Source organism: Dasypus novemcinctus, chromosome 21 (genome assembly GCF_030445035.2).
Source record: "Dasypus novemcinctus isolate mDasNov1 chromosome 21, mDasNov1.1.hap2, whole genome shotgun sequence".
NCBI classification, from domain to species: domain Eukaryota; kingdom Metazoa; phylum Chordata; class Mammalia; order Cingulata; family Dasypodidae; genus Dasypus; species Dasypus novemcinctus.
In genome coordinates, this window is record NC_080693.1 from 68880483 (window position 1) to 68897110 (window position 16628).

Below are 16628 nucleotides of genomic sequence, written 5' to 3' on the forward strand. Positions count from 1 at the left end.
ATATTTATATCATATATATATGCACACGGTATATATATGCAAATATACATATATAGGCATATCTAGATGTTTTTTTAACAACAATGAGATCTTACTATGCTTACTGATTTTTTTCATTTGACTCTCTTGAACATATTTCCACATCAGTATATACTATACCATAATTGTCAATGGCTGGAAGGCATTCTACTGGGGGCACACATCCCTAGCAGACATAGACATCTGCTATTTCTAATTCTTGGTTGATAGAAACAAAGATGTAAGGAACAAGACAAATCTTTCTAAAATACGGCTGTGCATGTATCACTCTTTACTTCCCTTCTGCTCGAAACCCGCCAACAGTTCTTTTTTTTTTTTTTTAAGATTTATTTTTATTTCTTTAATTCCCCTCCCCTCCCCTGGTTGTCTGTTTTCTGTGTCTTTTTGCTGCGTCTTGTTTCTTTTTTCTTTGTCCGCTTCTGTTGTCGTCAGCGGCACGGGAAGTGTGGGCGGCGCCATTCCTGGGCAGGCTGCTCCCTCCTTCGCGCTGGGCGGCTCTCCTTATGGGTGCACTCCTTGCGCGCTCAAGCGGGGGACACCCTGCGTGGCGCGGCACTCCTTGCGCGCATCAGCACTGCGCATGGCCAGCTCCACACGGGTCAAGGAGGCCCGGGGCTTGAACCGCGGGCCTCCCATGTGGTAGACGGACGCCCTAACCACTGGGCCAAAGTCTGTTTCCCCCGCCAACAGTTCTGCATTACCCACATGGTGGAGCCTAAATTGTAGAGCTTGCCTTACAATCTCCAGTATTCGGAATGGCGCTGTGCACATCTAGGCACATCCTTGCTCTCGGTTTGTTGGTGGTGGTCATTCTACCTGGGTTGAGAATGAAGATGGAGAGGCGCTCCTCTGTGTCACTCCTGCTCACCCAGAGGCTGTATCGAGTTGATGACTGTTAAAATTGATGAGACATACGGGCACAGCTAATGCACAGTCCACAGGCCCCCTCCGCTGGAGTCAGGGACCAAAGCACCAAGAGAGGTGGCAACGGTCTCTCTAGTTCTGGACGCCAGGACGCTGCCAAGGGGAGCAAGAGAAGTGGAGGGGGTGGGGCAGGGTAGCACAGCGGTTGCTAATCCCAGCTTCCTGTCCGGATTTTCCTTGCCTGCTGTTCAGGGCCTAACTTGGGATGGTCGCAGCTGCCGAAATAGATATGCTCCCTCACCTGTTCGTAAAAGCAAAGAAGACCTTGATGACTTCCTGTCAGGAAGCATGCATACTTTGGTAATTTTTCCAAACATGGGAACGGTGGTGCTGAACTCCCCAGCTTCTCCACCTCTGAGAATCAGTGGCTCACCTTGGCCTTGAACCAGGGTTAGCAAACAGCTGCAACCTGAGAGTCAAGGGGCCAGCCGTGTGTTTCCGGCTCCTAATGTGAACATGGCCAGTGCTTCCTTCCTTGGTCTGCTCCAGAAACCCCGGGACGCCCTTCCAGCTCACTGAGTGACAGAGCAGATCTTTGCCCTCTTCACTCCCCTGACCCTCGACCCCCAACCCGACCCCGGTGCTCTTATAAAATTCTCTATTCCTCCATAACTCGTCATCTGAGTCAACCGGCTCTGGGGCCTGGAACCCAAGCGTCAGAGCCCAAAGCCGGCCTCCTCAGCCCACTCATTCACTCGACCACGCTCAGACCCTGTCCTGGGGACGAGCAAGGGGCCGAAGTACAGGGAGGAAGAAGTCTCGATGCCTGGGGAGTCCTGGCGCGGGGGGGTTGAAGGTGGAACCCCCGGGAGAAAGACCGTCTCCTGCCTGGCTCAGGCGGGTCCCCCACACGCTCTGAGTCGGGGACCGGAAGGCAGAGGGGCGGGACCGGCGCACGCGTGGGCGTAGACCTCGGCGCCCTCGGCGTCCCCGCTGTCTCCATGGTAACCTGCCGGCTCACCCGCCATGGCTGCCGAGGCCGGTGGGAGCTGGGGCCACGCCACCGCGCAAAGTGCAGCCCCGACGGTGAGGGCTCAGCCGCCCTTTAGCCGGGGGCAGGAAGTGGGGGTGGGGGAGCAGAGGGGGTCGAACCCGGAGGGAGTTGGGGGGCGAGGAGAGCGACCTCAGCCCGAGAAGAGGAGACTCGGCCGGCGGTGGAGGCGGTGCGGGGCGCAAGCGACCCCTGCGGGGCGGGAGAGGCAAAGCGCGAGGGTGGGGCTGGGGCCCGCGACCCCCCAATCCACCCCGCGCCTGGCTTGGCTGAGTGTCCCCCCTCCCCCAGCCCTGGGTGACCGTCCTGCAGCCCCTCGCGTGGGCGGCCCCGCCTCCGCCTCCGGGCCGCGTGAAGGAAGGTGAGACCCCGGGGTCACCCACCTCCGCGCTGCCCTTCTCCCCCACCCCTCTGAGCTCCTCGGGCGTCTGGGCAGGGGCCCTGGGGTCGGGGCGGGCCGGCGGGGCCGGGGGAGGCCGGGCCTGGGCTCGCTGACCGCCGCCCCTAGCCCTGCTGGAGCTGCTGCTGCTGCAGAGCGCGCAGATGCACCAGCTGCTGCTGAGCCGCCTGGCCGCCGGCGCCCTGGCCCCCCCGCAGGTGCGTGCGCCGAGGGGTGGGGCGAGGGCACGGGGGCGCCCGCCTGTGGGCCGGGGGTGGGGAGTCATCTGGGGTTCCTAACTCGACCCGTCCCCACCCTGGAAAGAGGACGGGCGACAGAGACGTGGACGCCAGCGTGCCCCTGTCTCGTGGCTCCGTTTGGCATTTCTTACGTGCCACGTGGTGGCCCCCACGGGGGTCCCAACACCTGGACCACACGGGCTTTGTTTCCAAGGTTGCCCTGCGCTGCAGCCTCTCTCCCCCTGGACTGCAGGCTCTGTGAGGGCAGGCATGGTGGTACCTGGTGCTGGGCTCGGTGCCTGACACTTATCAGGCCTCAGGAGATCCTGTCAAACAAGGGACTGAGTAAAGAACTGGGAACAGAGCCCAGCATTGGCAGAGCATGAGTTGGGGGGTGAGGAAAGGCTCCGTGGAGGAGCAGGCAGCATTTGAGCCAGACCTTGCAGGCCAGGTAGGGTTTGGACCCTTGGAGCAGGGAGAGGTTTGCTCACCACCGGGCCTGGAGGGCAGAACCAGGAGCCAGAGAGGAGGGGCGCAAGGGCTGAGCTAGTTCAGCCGGCAATGGGTGCCCTGACTAGTTTTGAGCAGGGAAATGGTGGACATGTTTGAAAGGAAGGAGCCTGCAGGGGCCAGCGAACCTTGTCACAGGCCTTGGAGGAGGCCCCTAGGGGGACGTGGGAGCCTCTGAACTAGAGGTGGGGTCCTGCCAGGAGCGCCAGGGAGGTGGGATGTTGGAGAGGGAGGAGTGAATGAAGGAAGAGCTGAGGTTGGCACTGGTGCCTGCGAGGACAGGCTAAGAAGTCGGCCGCAGTGCGGGGGCTGGGTGGCAAGAGGAGGCCGGTGAGTTGGCAGAAAGCTGACGGCAGGTGGAGGAGGGGCTGGCAGGGGACTTCCCCCAGTGGGAAACTGAGGACAGGCAGGAGTGTCCCCCACGCTCACCTCAGGCCCTCAGGAGCTCCTGGGACGAGCACCCCACCATGCGGATGGGACCCAGGTGGGGCCAGGGGCAGCCTGTGGACTGGCCAGCCACCTATTAGAGGGTGGCCTCGGACAAGGTGTTCAACTCTCTGAGCCTCAGTTTCCCCACCTCGCCAGCCTGGGGTAAAAGCTCAGTGATCAGTAGCAGACGCGGAGATGAAGATACAACGGGAGCAGAGGAGTGGGGGCAGGGAGTGCCTGATCCTGGGTCTCCCCTCTGCCTTTCCCATAACCCCCAGGTCTACGCAGATGGCCAGCAGGAGGGGCCTGAGGAAGAGGAGGAGCTGGGAGCCCAGGAGGAAGGGCCCGTGGTTTTCCACCACCACTACCTGCCCTGCCCCGTGCCCACCCTGGGCCCCCTGCTTCCCTGGCCGGCCCCTAGCCCGCCCCCTTGCCCACCCCTGCTCCACTTGCACGGCACCCCCAGGATTCAGCACTACCCTCCTGCCCCCAGGAAAAGGGAGGTGTAAGTGAGGCTGGGGGCCCTGCTCTGGGGTGGGGCTCTCCAGGGGCTGTGGATGGGGTGGGGAGACTTGTGGGCACAGCCCCCAGGCCACCCCTGGGCCTCAGATGGGGTCTTTTCCCTCCCCATCTTAGGAGAGCCGTACCCCCACCCCCACCCCGCAGCGCCACCGGGACTGTGGGAGCAGACGTGCCCCCGGCTTCAGGTAGGGAGGGGTGGGGCTGGGCCCAGTTCTGGGACCCGGGGGGGCAGGGGCCCTGTCGGGGGGCTCCTACTACTGTTCGCTCTGTGAGGCAGCTGGCCTGTCCCTTCCCCCCTCCTCCATGGGGTCCACTGAGGCTGGAGGGAGTCAAGATGAGGGTGCTACTGTGTCTCCCCCAGACTACTATGATGCTGAGAGCCTACCGTGAGGACGGACACTGGCCCAGGACCTACACCAGCTTCATCATGGGGTGGAGATGGCCCTGAGCCCCCCCCCCCTCCAGTGAGCCTGTGGCCTCTGCACCCATGCCTGGCAGCCCTCTCGCCTCCCCACCGTGCCGGGTGCATCAGTCTCCTTGCTGCTCCCCTGAGAGCCGGAGCTGCGGGGCTGTGGCTCTGGGCTGAGCGCTCTAGAAGCCACATAGAAATCCAACGCTGCCCCTGTTTCCTGCCCAGACTCCCCGGGGAAGTAGAGCCCGGCCCCTCAGCCCCTTCCCTTACGCCTCCTGGGCTGAGGGCTGTGAGCTCTCCTCTTGGACTCCTGGGGGAGTGGAGGGGGTGCTGCTTTTCTCAGAGCTCTTGGAAGGTCCCTGAGGGGCCTAGAGTGGGGAGGGCAGGCCTGGCTGTGGGAGGTCCTGGAGCTGAGCCCTCTCCCTTGGGGCCACAGCCCTCACCCCGGGAGCTGGCTCTGTTGGCAGAAGGGAGAGGTCAGAGGGAAGACGTGCTCCCCCCGGGCGTGACCTCAGGTCTCAGGGGACCAGGTGGGACCAGAGCTTCTCAGCCCCATCTGCCAGATGAGCCTGGATGAGGGGGCACCTCCCCAGGCCTGGGCTGACCCTGGAAGGGCCCCGGTGGAGGAGAGGTTGGCAGGAGGCTGAGGGGGACGTGGGGAGACAAGCCCACACCTAGTGGAGCCCCCTTCCAGCATTGGGTGTTATCCCCGAGGAAAGAAGGCGGGCGCAGGGCTAAGTCCAGGGCTCTGTATTCAGGCTAGAGAAAGAAAATGTCCCCTGAGTCCTCTGCTGCTCGTCATACAGCCCTTCAGCCAGGGCCAGACACATCCCAGGAAGCATGCCGAGTTCCCGTGGCCACCGTGCCATCGCCTCGCTGCTCATGCAGACTGCGACCGATAGGCCCGGGGCAGCCTCCTCCAGGCAGCTCGCACCCCGTAGGCACCTGTCCGCTTCTGGTGCCAGTGCTGGCCGAAGACAAAGCACAGCAGGACGGATGTCACAAACAAGAACAGCAGCACCGACACCACCGTGACAATGATGACCAGCTGGTTGTCCTGCATGGGCTCTGGGGAGGGAGGGGCAGTGGCCTGAGAAGGCGTCCCATCCCACCCACTCACTGGTCACCTTGCTATCACCCTGCGTGGATGGGTGTCTGCCCCAAAAGGATTACATAGGAGAAGAGTGAGTGCAGGTCCAGCCACCAGCCAGCCCTCTGTCACGTGCCACCAGCCCTGGGACCAGCATGGCCTGGAGGGTGGGGTGGCCCGGGCCAAGCCCCTCCCTGGGCAGAGCAAGCCACACTCCCCAAAGACAGAGAATGCCTGGGCCACCCAGGAGTTACAGGGCAGCAGAGTTGCAGGGGGCCTGGGGCGTCATCAGGCCGGCCTTCTTGTAGAGAGGAGCCAAGGCCAGAGTGGAGGTTGACTCAGTCACAGTCACACAGCTTGAGAATGCCCCAGCCCCTCGTTTAGCTCTAATGGCCTCTGGGATGATCGGGGTCCAAGCTGGGGGCTTGGGAGAGAGTTCAAGGAAGAGGGAGAGTAAGAGAGAAGCCTCTGGGCTTAAGCTGTCAGGGAGCCGAGCTAAGTTCCTCCCCCCACCATCTGGCTGAAAGTGGGTGCCTATTCCCTCCCCTCTGCCTTTGGGGTCCCCTCCTCACCATAGACCTCGAGGACCTGGGGCTCTGAGGCGCTCCGAAAGACGCCCCCACCCCGAGAGCGCAGGTCCAGCTCTGCCTGGCAGGAGAAGTTGCTGTGGCCGTACTCCCAGTGAGCCGTGCTGTTGAACGTGGCCGTGGCCTCTTGGGGAGCAGGGGTGGCCCTCTCAAAGGTCTCGTTGTACAGGGTCTCCTGGCCACGGAGCAGGGTGAGGGTGAGGCTCTCTAGGGGTGCCACGGCGGGTACCCTGCACTCGATGGTGAAGGACTTGCCCACGGCCACCCAAGCAGGCTGCAGCTTCAGCACCACCTGCTTTGGAGGCTCTGCAGGAGAGAAAGGAAGGAGCTCTGCTCAGGATGGGGTGCAGGCCCAGCGGGCCCCACGAGGCCCGGCCCGCCTCCCGCTGCAGCATCCTCAGATGCCCCGCTGGACTTGCGGGGAAGGGAGCAGCCTGGCGCTCGGCCCGCTGTGGAATGTTCATAGAAGGAGAAAGCAAATTGGGCTGGAGAATGTAGTTTGACGGACGTGATTGTTTCCAGAATGGACAACAGGGAGGGGTCTACAAAAAGAAGGTCCAGAAATTGTACAGCTAACTGGAAAGATCCAGAGTTGGGGTCTGTCTCCCTCCCCTGCAACCCCAGGAGGTAAATACAAATTGCTGAAATTAAACCATCAGATGGTGATGTTGCGAAACTTAGAGGTGCTGCTTCTTGGAACTGGGCGGTGAGCTGTGAGCTTCCTCACCTCGGAGGACCCGCCCTGCTCCCCCTGTCAGGACCACGGCAAGCCTCAGCTGTCGAACAGCTGCCTGGTGGTGGCCCGGGTCCCCACGGGCCTGGGCTTTTGGCTTCCCCTGGCCTCCGCCCCTGCCCAGGCGGGCACATTGGACTTAGCGTGCCGTGGGGCGGACCGAGGATGCCCTTGTGCCCAGGTGTTGCGTGAGTCCCGGCCTCTCCAGGAGGTTTTCGGCGTTCACGGGCAGGTGTGCGTGAGTCACAGCCTGGCCAGGGGCCCTCCGGGGAAGATCAGAACACCAGCGAGAACCTAGCCTTCTTTGCCTCGGGGTGAAGGGGCTACTGGACAGTGTGTCCCACTCTCCGGGTGACGTCCCCACTGCCAGAGGGGACGCCGGGGGGCTCTGGTGATGGGGTTGGTCCTGAGCTGGGAGGAGAACAAACAGCATATTGGAAAAGGACTCTGGGACTTGCGTAAACCTGGGGCAGGTTGCTCTCCTCTGAGCAAACGCAAAGTGTTTGCCTGTTCCTGAGACGCCAGCTGCCTCAAGGCGGCCCGCTGAGTGGGAGCTGGTCCTGAGCCAGCTGGCCTGGGCCCTGCTCCTTGTCATGCCAGGAGCTCAGGGGAGGGGGCCAGGAGAGTGCCCAGGGCGGTAACGGGGGAGCTCTGCGGATTCAGCAGACAGAGTCGGCCTGGCGGGGGCGGGGGCAGGAGGGCGCCGCGCGGCCACTCACGGTACACGCTGACGTTGAGCGCCTTGGACAGGTACTTCCCGGAGCAGGTGAAGTGGCAAAGGAGGCCGGTGTCCTGGGAGATGTTCAACACCAAGTACTGCCTCCAGCGAGGCTGCTGGGCCAGCAGGGTCTTGGTTAGGGTGGTCTCCAGACCCCCGGCCTCAGGCCGGGCACAGCTGGTGCTGCAGTTGACTTCCCGGGACCCTCTGAGCTCAACCAACAGTCGCTCCGGCCACACGTGTACCTCGAAAGCGTTCTCACCAGATCCTGGAAGAGCAGAAGGAGCCGGTGGTGGCTGCCGGTCCGGGGTCCCCGCCACCCTGTCCAGGGGAGCTGCCCGCCGCTGGCAGTCTGGACAGGGGGTCAGGAGCCCAAGAAGAAAAGCCAGGCTCAGCCCTCTGGCCTTTCCCCCTGTTCCGGCCTCATGAAGAGGCTGAGGAGCCTGGCCCCGGCTGTCCCCCTCCTCCGGGCTCACCTTCCTCCGGCCCCTCTGGCCCATCACCTCCAGGTCAGTCTTCCTCATGCACATCGTCCATCTCCAAGGGCAGGGCTCCTACTCGGCCTTCAAGGTCCAGCTCAAATGTCCCCTCCCCCATGAAGGCCTTTCTCAAGCTAGAGGTAGCCCCTGGGGCCCAGGGGTCTACCCCCCACCCTCCACAAACACTCTTGGAACACCTGCTAGGTGCCAGGCCCTGTTCTAGGCTCTGGGCCGGCCAAACCCTGGCTCTTTCCCGCGAGGGAGGCAGACAAGGAACAAGTAAACACTAAAGACTGCCAGATGGTGGAAAGTGCCAGAAAAGGGAATGGGGAGTGGGGTAGGGGTCACCGTTTTAAATTGTGTGCTCAGCAAAGGCCTCGCTGAGATGGGGCCGTTGGAACAAAGATTGACGGGCGGTCACGGTGGCCTGCAGGCATCGGGGATGTTCCAGGGGGAGGCGCCAGGGCAGAGCCTGGGCCGGTGGCTGCTGGGGTTGGAGGATGGAGGGAGATGGGGAGGGGCGGGGCTCGGCGAGCCAGGAGGGAGGCCGGGAAGACAGAGGGTCACCTGGCCTATGACACGCTGTCCTGGGGATGCGGGGCCACACGGTCTGTCCCTGAGGTGTCGCGGGCTCTTGGAGGCAGGGCCCAGGCGTTGCCCATTCCCCCTGTGCATCACTACGACGCCCTATGCAGGGCAGACGGTCAGGAAGCACCTGAAGCGTGAAGACCGAGCCCTGCGCGCCGGCCTCCCACTCAGCGAGGCCCCGGAAGGCCCTCTGCCCTCACCAGCTGGGCCCGGCTCGTGTCCTGGGCTCTCCCCACCCTGCCTGAGCCCTCAGCGAGGGAGGCGGCACATAATGAAATGGCAAGAGAGGGGCTTTGCAGGTGGACAGTGCTGGCTTTGCCGTTTCCAGCTGTGCCGCCTTGGGCAGGGCGCCTTCCCTCTCTGAGCCTCGGTTTCTTTCTCCCTCTGGGGGGCTGGCCATCCCTTTCCCCCAGGGTTGCCCTGAGGGTTAAACGAGGTCCCGCTGGAAAAGCACCTGACAGGTTGTCCAGGGCACAGAGCGTGCAGTCCAGGGCGGGGTCTTCTTCCAGACCCCCTGTGCCCCGGGAAGGGCTTTCGTTCTCGCTTTGTCCTCAGCCAGCAAGGGCTGCCCTCTCTGCCCCCCGGCGCCCCCTAGCCCACTTCTGAAGACCAGATGGGGGAGTCCCCTCACCTTCCCCTGCCCCCCACTGTCCCCTCACATCCTGGGGCCCCCACCCAGCCCACCATTCAGCCACCACGATCTGCCACATCCCCACGAAGCGGTGGGGGGGGGGGGCCCTGTTCGACCCCGTGTCCAAAAGGCCAGGACCCCCACCCTGTACCAACGGCGGGGTGGGGTGAGGCTTGTGTTCAAAACCTCAGCCGCGTCGGGTCCGGGGAGGCCGGGGAGCAGGGCAGCCCCACGGGTGCCGTCACCCCAGCATCTGGGCCGGCGCTAGCTCACCTGGGCAGCAGAGCAGGGCAAGGAGGGCCGCGGGCAGGCCCCAGCAGCTGAAAGTGGGCATCTCGGGCAGCGTCCGTGGGCTGGCGGGGAGCAGTGGGGGGCCGCCTGGAGGGAGGCGGCGGGCGCAGGTCAGGGAGTGGCGGCCTGGCCCCGCAGCCCAGGCTCCCAGCATCTGCGAGCCGATGACCACATTTCCTCTCATTATCTCAGCGTCTTCGGGAAGCCACATGCACGGTCCGCTCCCAGAGCTCCAGGCTGCCCAGAAGCCAGGCAGAGGAAGTTGGGAAGCCGCTGATAAGCAGGGCCATAAACCAGTGCTCCCAGCGTGCTGTGTGTGCGGCGGGTGCGTGCGTGATGGGCACACGTGTGGACACGCATGTGCATGTGTGCGTCGTGGGTGTGCAACAGGGTTCAGGTGTGCACACCCTGAAGGTGTATCCTCGTGTGTGCTGCGGGGGGAGAATGATGCCAGGTCTGGGGAGCCCCCAGCCCCATAGCATACGATATCCGAGCCACTCTGGGAAGAGAATATCCAATGCCAGGGCCTGTCTGGGACAGTCACCAGAGCCAAGTGCAGAGAGCAGACTTTTCTAGGGAAACCTGGGCAGGAATTTGAGCTTCTCTAGCTAAATGCAATAACCAACTCAGTTTTCATCCGAAACCTGCCCCTGCTGAAGCCGAATCAAGCTTGAGGCCCAGAACTTCAGGAATCGCACCCCACAATAGCCCCCAACAGCCCAGGCACGGAAGAGGGAACAGGGGTGGTACTGGCTGCAGCCGTACGCCCCCTCCCCCACCAGCCTCCATTTCCCGGCACGCCTCCCTGGCTTAGGGCTCTCCATCCCTCTCTCTGCCTCCAGGCAGGGAGCCTCGGTTGGGAGGGGTGAGGGCCTGAGGAGTCCCAGTGTATTTCTAATGGGGACACAAGAAGCTTCGTCACCTGTTGAAGGAAGCACCCGAGTGGCAGGCAGGTGAGAGAGGGATTTTGCTGGACATGGGAGGATCTGCCCAGAAGCTTCTGGTCCTGACACAGCCAATCCTTCAGTCTCCCAGTTGGGCCCAATATCCCCTGGGGGGGGGGGGGGTGCAGTTCTCCTGGCTTCCCCAGGGAACCCTGATGGGGTCTTCCCAAAGGTCCCGGCTTTCACAGCCCAGGCCAAACTCTGTCGCTGGCTGCTCAGACTGACGGCTGTTCCAGGCTGCCATTGTCAGCCTGGGTCCAGGGAAGTCCCTGGACAGAGCAACTGGACGGCGGAATGACGCCGGGAGGAAGAGGGGGGAGACCGGAAGGGGGCTCGGATGGAAGAGAAGAGGGTGGAGCTGCAACCCGAGCTGGGAGGGGCCTGATCCCAGCTGGCAGTGGGCTGAGAGCAGGAACTGCTACCCGCTCCAGGCCAAGTCCCAGACTGCGGGGGCGCCGGGGAGCTGCAGAGCAGGCGCTGCCGGGGTGGGGGCTCTCCTCGCGCTTCACCGGGCCAGGCCTTCCCCTTCCCTGACCCCACACGCTCTGTGGCTTCTGGGCATCGCTTTCAGTGTCTGTTTGTTTCCTTCTCTGCTAAGTTTCTGCTCCATCTGTCTTTGACCTGTCAAGATCCAGCGCAGTGAATGCCTGTTGAGCTTAAGTGAGCAAAGCGCTTGGCTCTACGAGGCGTATGGTTTCGAACAGGGCTTCTCAGACCTCCACCTGTGTCAGCACCCCGGAAGGCTGGCTGAAACACAGTTGCTGGGCCCTGTCCCCAGGGTTTCTGGTTCAGTAGGTCTCTGGTGAGGCCCAATAATTTGCATTTCAAGCAAGTTTGCAGGTGAGGCAGCTGCAGCTGGTCTGGGGACCGCGCTGTTTCAGTCCGAAGGAGAGAGCGTGTTCTCAATTTACCAGAGCCCTATAATCACAGCCGCAAGGAGAAACCAGAGATTTTGGAGCAGAAGCGTTGACCGGGCCGCAGGAAGGCTGGGTGCCACCCACAGAGCAGTGTTAGAAGGGCCCGTGTTGGAATCCCTCTCTGCCCCTTGCCAGCTGCGTGACCTTAAACGAGCTGCTTAATGTTACAATCTCTGAGCGTCAGTCTGCTCATTGGCCTGGTGGGGATACTAATCACAACAACCAAACTTTCTGCTGTGCTTCGTACAGATGCCAAGCGCCGGCCCCAGCGCTTTAGGTGGATCACCAGGCTTGGCTCTCCTAACAGCCGGTCGAGGAGATACTATCGTTCTCCCCATCATACAGATGAAACTGAGGCGCAGGTTGAGTCGCTGCTGAGCAAGAGGCCCAGGAGAGATTCCCATCCACACGCTTACACCAGAGCCGCTCTCACCGCCTCGGGGCCAGCTCAGGAAGGAGGGCGATGGCTCCTAGATGTCCCCTCGGAGCCTGGCACCCGGTCAGGTGCACTCGCCACGCCTCAGCTGTTGGGGCCCGGGCGTGCACATCTTCGTGTCCTTGCAGGTTGTGCTCAAAGTCTCCCTAGTAAGTGTGTTGACAGTTGCAGGACCTACTGATCCTGTACTCTGTCCCCAGGAGAACACCGAGGCCGGGGGGCCTTCCATATTGTCTTAATCCTTACATGAGAAAAGTTTGTGAATATGCATTTCTTAGAAAAAGACAGGTTAATGAAGGAATCGAGCTGACAAAACCAGGTTCCTTGGCCTTTTGTCTGGACCCGGGATTCATCCCAAGATCCCGAGTCCCCTGCTGCGTGGGGAGGAGCCTTTGCCCCGCCCATCTCAGGGGAACCTGCTCCCGGACCCAGGAGGCAGAGAAGCTGCGCGTGCGCGCCATCTAGTGGCCAAGTGAGTAAGCGTCCTGCCGCCCAGTTTAAAAGGCAGGACGGTTATATTCCAGCGGCAGCTTTGCTAGGAACGTCCCTTTACGATCAGAAGCAGGTTTGAAATGAACTGGGAGCTTGACAGAACGTTTTTAAGGAGGGTGATCTGTGCAGATGCTGTAAATTTATCCATAAATATCGAACAGCCAAAGAGCTGAGGGACAGGCTGTTCTCTCCGGAGAGGGCGGACCTTGTAACCACCAGCTGCCCTTTCCTTTCTTTTACCTTCACAACAAAGGAGAGAGTAAACCAACATGTTTTCCTAGAAACTCAAATGGGAAATAAACGATTTCATTTGGAAGGATGTCAAAGGCATCTCCTTGGCTTGTTCTAGAGAGCGATGGCAAAAATCCAAGAGAAAGACAAGATTATTCTTGTGGTTCGTGTTTTTACCGTGAGACTGTTCTCTTTCGGGGTCTGAATGTTAGATTAAGAAATATTTGAGAATAGTTGAAGAGTATGTTAAAAATCAATTACATACTTGCAGGTCTTTGTGAATTTTAAATGGCTCTCATTGCACATTCTGCTGCGAATCTAGCCGTTCGAGTGTGCAGAGGACACCTGGTTTTTCTGGCATCCCAGCATCTGACCACACCTTCAGAGTTCTGTTAAAGGGTGTGACCACCTCCTAGTCGAGGAATGGAAAACGCCAGACACTCACTTTCCTAGCCTCCTTTGCAGCTGGGGCTCGCACAGGTGGCCTTGGCTCCTTCCAGACAACCTACCCTTGCCTGAATCAGGAGGCAGTGACATGAAGAAGTAGAGGTGAGGCTGTGTTCGGCGTCAGAAGTCGTAGCTGTGGGGTCCGGCTTAGAAGCAGCAACAGACCTTATCAGACTGGTTCTGAGGCACAATTCTGGCATCCCTGACCCCCAACTTCTGCAAGGCTTTCCAGCCGTGAGCCCATGTCAAATCTGTTGCAACCAAGAACTTAAATACAGAGAACTTTCTAAATCCTTCTGATGGCATATAAAACAGCCTCAGCAGCTGACACTCCTGGCTCCTGAACAGCTTCCTGTCAACGTTCCAGTAAGAATCCAGAGTGAGTTAATTCCATCCATGTGTTCAGTCCTGGGCCTCCTCAGCCTTAAGTACAAACTCCTTGGGTCCCCCAGCTCCGGAGCTGTCATCCATATTCAAGTTAGTGCTTCTCTTGGCTCAAAACTCTCCCCATTTGCTTCCTGAAATCTGTTTTATTGGAGAGAAATTTGCCTACACCCCTCGCCTCTTTGCAGACCCTCCATTTCCTTGCCCTGCCTGGAGTCTGCCCTCCTCCAAGGATTTCCCTTTCCCCCTATGTCTTCTGAGTAGGGGCATCTCGTATCTCAGGGCTGGGCAGGCCTTGGGAGCTGGCTGGCTCCTCCTTGGAAGCAAGCCCACCCTTGTTCCTCCCTGAGGGCATGCCAGCTCCCCATCTCGAGGCCACTCCCCCTACCTGGGATTTCTGGAGGACTTTGGCTCTGTCTTCCTATCTCCATCTGCTCCTGCTGCCATCCTGGGCAACCTCCGTGTCCACTGGAGGGCCCAGTCACACCCGAGCCTCAACATTCATTCATTTCCTCATCAATAAGACCTTTTACTTTAATGCCCACTACCCATTCCTGCAGCCTAACCCTGACCGTATCACCATATTCACTTCCACCATCTCTCTGCCCCGTAGCCTGCACTCAAGATCACTCACTGCCCTGTCCACCTCCCTGGTCATCCCCCAACAGGCTCAGATTCCTTTGCAGGCTGCAGCCCCAGCCAAGGGGAGTTGCCAGTGCCCACGGTATGAGCGAATAAGACGTAGCTGAGCAGGAGGTGGGTCCTCCCAGTAGAGCTAGAGGTTTCAACTTGGAGATTCCTGGAATGAGAGTGGAGTCTGGGAGTGAGATGTGGGAACTGGAATTAGCTAGGAGTTGGTTTATAGAACATTATATATATACATATATATATTTATTGTCTTTTTAAATTAAAGATACATAGATCACAAAAAGTGTTACATTAAAAAATATGAGAGGTTCCCATATACCCCACACCCCACACCCCCCACTCCTCCCACATCAACAACCTCTTTTATCAGTGTGGCACATTCATTGCATTTGGTGAATACAGTTTGGAGCACTGCTGCACCACATGGATTGTAGTTTACGTTGTAGTTTATAGAACATTTGCCCTTCTCAGATACCTGACACAGAAGGACAAAGAGTAGGAGTCAATCCCCGAGCCAACAGTCAGAGGATTTTTCCCAAAAGACATTAAAAATCCCAGTGCAAAGGCCTCTGCATTCCCGGGTTTAAGGGCTCCCCCTATGATCACCTCAAAGCAGGGCTAAAAACCAGTTGACAAGCTCCACCCACCAAAACAACATCTCGAGCAGATACGCGAGAAAAGAGAGAAAGCTCCTTGGACATGAAGGAGGATCCTGCGGCTCCAGGGAAGAGAGCCGAACGACTTGCCTGATAGTTTGCAGCTGACCTTGTGAAGAGAGCGGAGCAGCTGAGCCCAGAAAGAAATGGATCTCAGGAAGAGAGATGAGCCTTATGCCAGCCTACAGCTGAGATAGGAAGAAGCTGGACCACAGAGCCTTAAGAGGGAAGAGGAAGGCTGAACCCTCGTAGACATCACCCACCATCTTGCTTCAACACATGGCAAGAGTTTGGCTAGAGAGGATTGTGGGAAGATGGCAACGGACTAACAAGCAGAGCTGAATACTCTCACAAAAACAACCGAGAAAGAACCAAAAGCTGTCTGAGGGACCTGCTTGGGGGTCAGCAGACCAGGACAATGCAACACAACTTCCAGGAGGGTGAGGCATGGAGAGGTGAAGAAGCTGAGATGGGGAAGCGGACTTGGCCCAGTGGTTAGGGCGTCCGTCTACCACATGGGAGGTCTGCGGTTCAAACCCTGGGCCTCCTTGACCCGTGTGGAGCTGGCCCATGCGCAGTGCTGATGTGCACAAGGAGTGCCGTGCCCTGCAGGGGTGTCGCCTGCGTAGGGGAGTCCCATGCACAAGGAGTGCACCCCGTAAGGAGAGCCGCCCAGCACAAAAGAAAGTGCAGCCTGCCCAGGAATGGTGCCACACACACGGAGAGCTGACACAACAAGATGACGCAACAAAAAGAAACACAGATTCCAGTGGCGCTGACAACAACAGAAGTGGACAAAGAAGATGGTGCAGCAAATAGACACACAGAACAGACAACCAGGGTGGGGAGGAAGGGGAGATAAATAAATAAATAAATAAATAAATAAATAAATAAATAAAAAGAAGAAGAAGAAGCTGAAACATGAGTTACCAAGCCCCTGTGGCAGCCGGGAAGCACTCCCCGCCCCAAGATATTAAGCTGGGGTAAAACCCCTGGCTCGCTGCAGCCAACTGAGAAAGGAACAGACATCTTCCTTCCTGTCAGCTGCTCAAGGGAAAAGGGAGGGGAGGTTGGGGTGCTTTTCTTCAGTGAATTCTGCCAGCAGAGCAGAATCTCCACTCTGGAGATTCAACACAGGAACACAGGAAAGCCCAGACTGAAACACCTTGAGGTGTTTGGAAAGGTGTGCTAACTAGTGCCATCTACTGACAAGTCTGGAAATTGTATGGACAAAACTTTACGCTCTCTGTATCCACCCCTGGGAGAAAATCTGTGCCACACTAGTGAGTCCCTGACCTGATTTTTTTTTTATCCGTCCCCTTGCAACTTTTTTTGCTTGCTGTCTGCTCTCTTTGTCCATTTGTTGTGCGTTCTTCTGTGTGTCTCTATTTATTTCCTCTCCCCTCCCCCCCGTGGATTGCTTGCTGTCTGCTCTCTGTGTCCATTCACTGCATGCTTTTCTGTGTTTTTGCTTGTCTCCCTTTTTATTGCATCACCTTGCTGAGTCAGCTTTCTGCGGCTCTAGCGGGCCGGCAGCACTCCGCAGCACTTGTGGGCTGGGTGGACCTCCATGGCACTTGCGCCTGACCTGATTTTGAAAACTTAAGCTGGGCAATTTTATAGACTGAGAATTAGTTGAACCAAATATTGAAGAAAAGCTGTGGGGAAAAAAAAAACAAAAGGCAAGAGAGAGAAATTTGCTGTCAAAGTAAATTCGCCAACATATTCAGATGCCTAGACATCAGCAAAACATTACAAAAGCTACACTAGGAAACAGGAAGAGATGGCCCCACCAAAAGAACAAACCAAATATCCTGAAGAGATACAGGATTTAAGACAACTAATCAGTGATAATCACACAACTTTCCTAAATCACATCAAAGAATTTATAGAAAATATGACTACACGGGA

General features: G+C 58.8%; 2 protein-coding genes across 2 annotated transcripts; one reads left to right on the forward strand and one right to left on the reverse strand.

Annotated features, from left to right (window-relative positions):
* Positions 1 to 1889: 1889 nt before the first annotated feature.
* Positions 1890 to 6798, forward strand: PRR29 (proline rich 29). Its single transcript, XM_004454062.4, has 6 exons — positions 1890 to 1989; positions 2246 to 2315; positions 2463 to 2551; positions 3790 to 4016; positions 4148 to 4218; positions 4395 to 6798. Exons 1-6 carry the CDS (start codon positions 1930 to 1932, stop codon positions 4421 to 4423), a joined length of 546 nt encoding a protein of 181 aa, XP_004454119.1. The 5' UTR covers positions 1890 to 1929; the 3' UTR covers positions 4424 to 6798.
* On the reverse strand, positions 5181 to 9798 carry ICAM2 (intercellular adhesion molecule 2). Its single transcript, XM_004454061.5, has 4 exons — positions 9545 to 9798; positions 7575 to 7841; positions 6108 to 6428; positions 5181 to 5513 (listed from the first exon to the last, which is right to left on the reverse strand). Exons 1-4 carry the CDS (start codon positions 9771 to 9773, stop codon positions 5326 to 5328), a joined length of 1005 nt encoding a protein of 334 aa, XP_004454118.2. The 5' UTR covers positions 9774 to 9798; the 3' UTR covers positions 5181 to 5325.
* Positions 9799 to 16628: the final 6830 nt, after the last annotated feature.

Coding starts and splice junctions, on each gene's coding strand:
- PRR29 (XM_004454062.4), top strand. CDS start 1,930: ATGGCTGCCGAGGCCGGTGGGAGCTGGGGCCACGCCACCGCGCAAAGT. Junction 1,990..2,245: donor CGCAAAGTGCAGCCCCGACG/GTGAGGGCTCAG, acceptor CCCCTCCCCCAG/CCCTGGGTGACCGTCCTGCA. Junction 2,552..3,789: donor GCGCCCTGGCCCCCCCGCAG/GTGCGTGCGCCG, acceptor CATAACCCCCAG/GTCTACGCAGATGGCCAGCA.
- ICAM2 (XM_004454061.5), bottom strand. CDS start 9,773: ATGTGGCTTCCCGAAGACGCTGAGATAATGAGAGGAAATGTGGTCATC. Junction 7,842..9,544: donor TGCCCTGCTCTGCTGCCCAG/GTGAGCTAGCGC, acceptor CTGCTCTTCCAG/GATCTGGTGAGAACGCTTTC. Junction 5,514..6,107: donor CCAGGTCCTCGAGGTCTATG/GTGAGGAGGGGA, acceptor CTCCCTCCCCAG/AGCCCATGCAGGACAACCAG.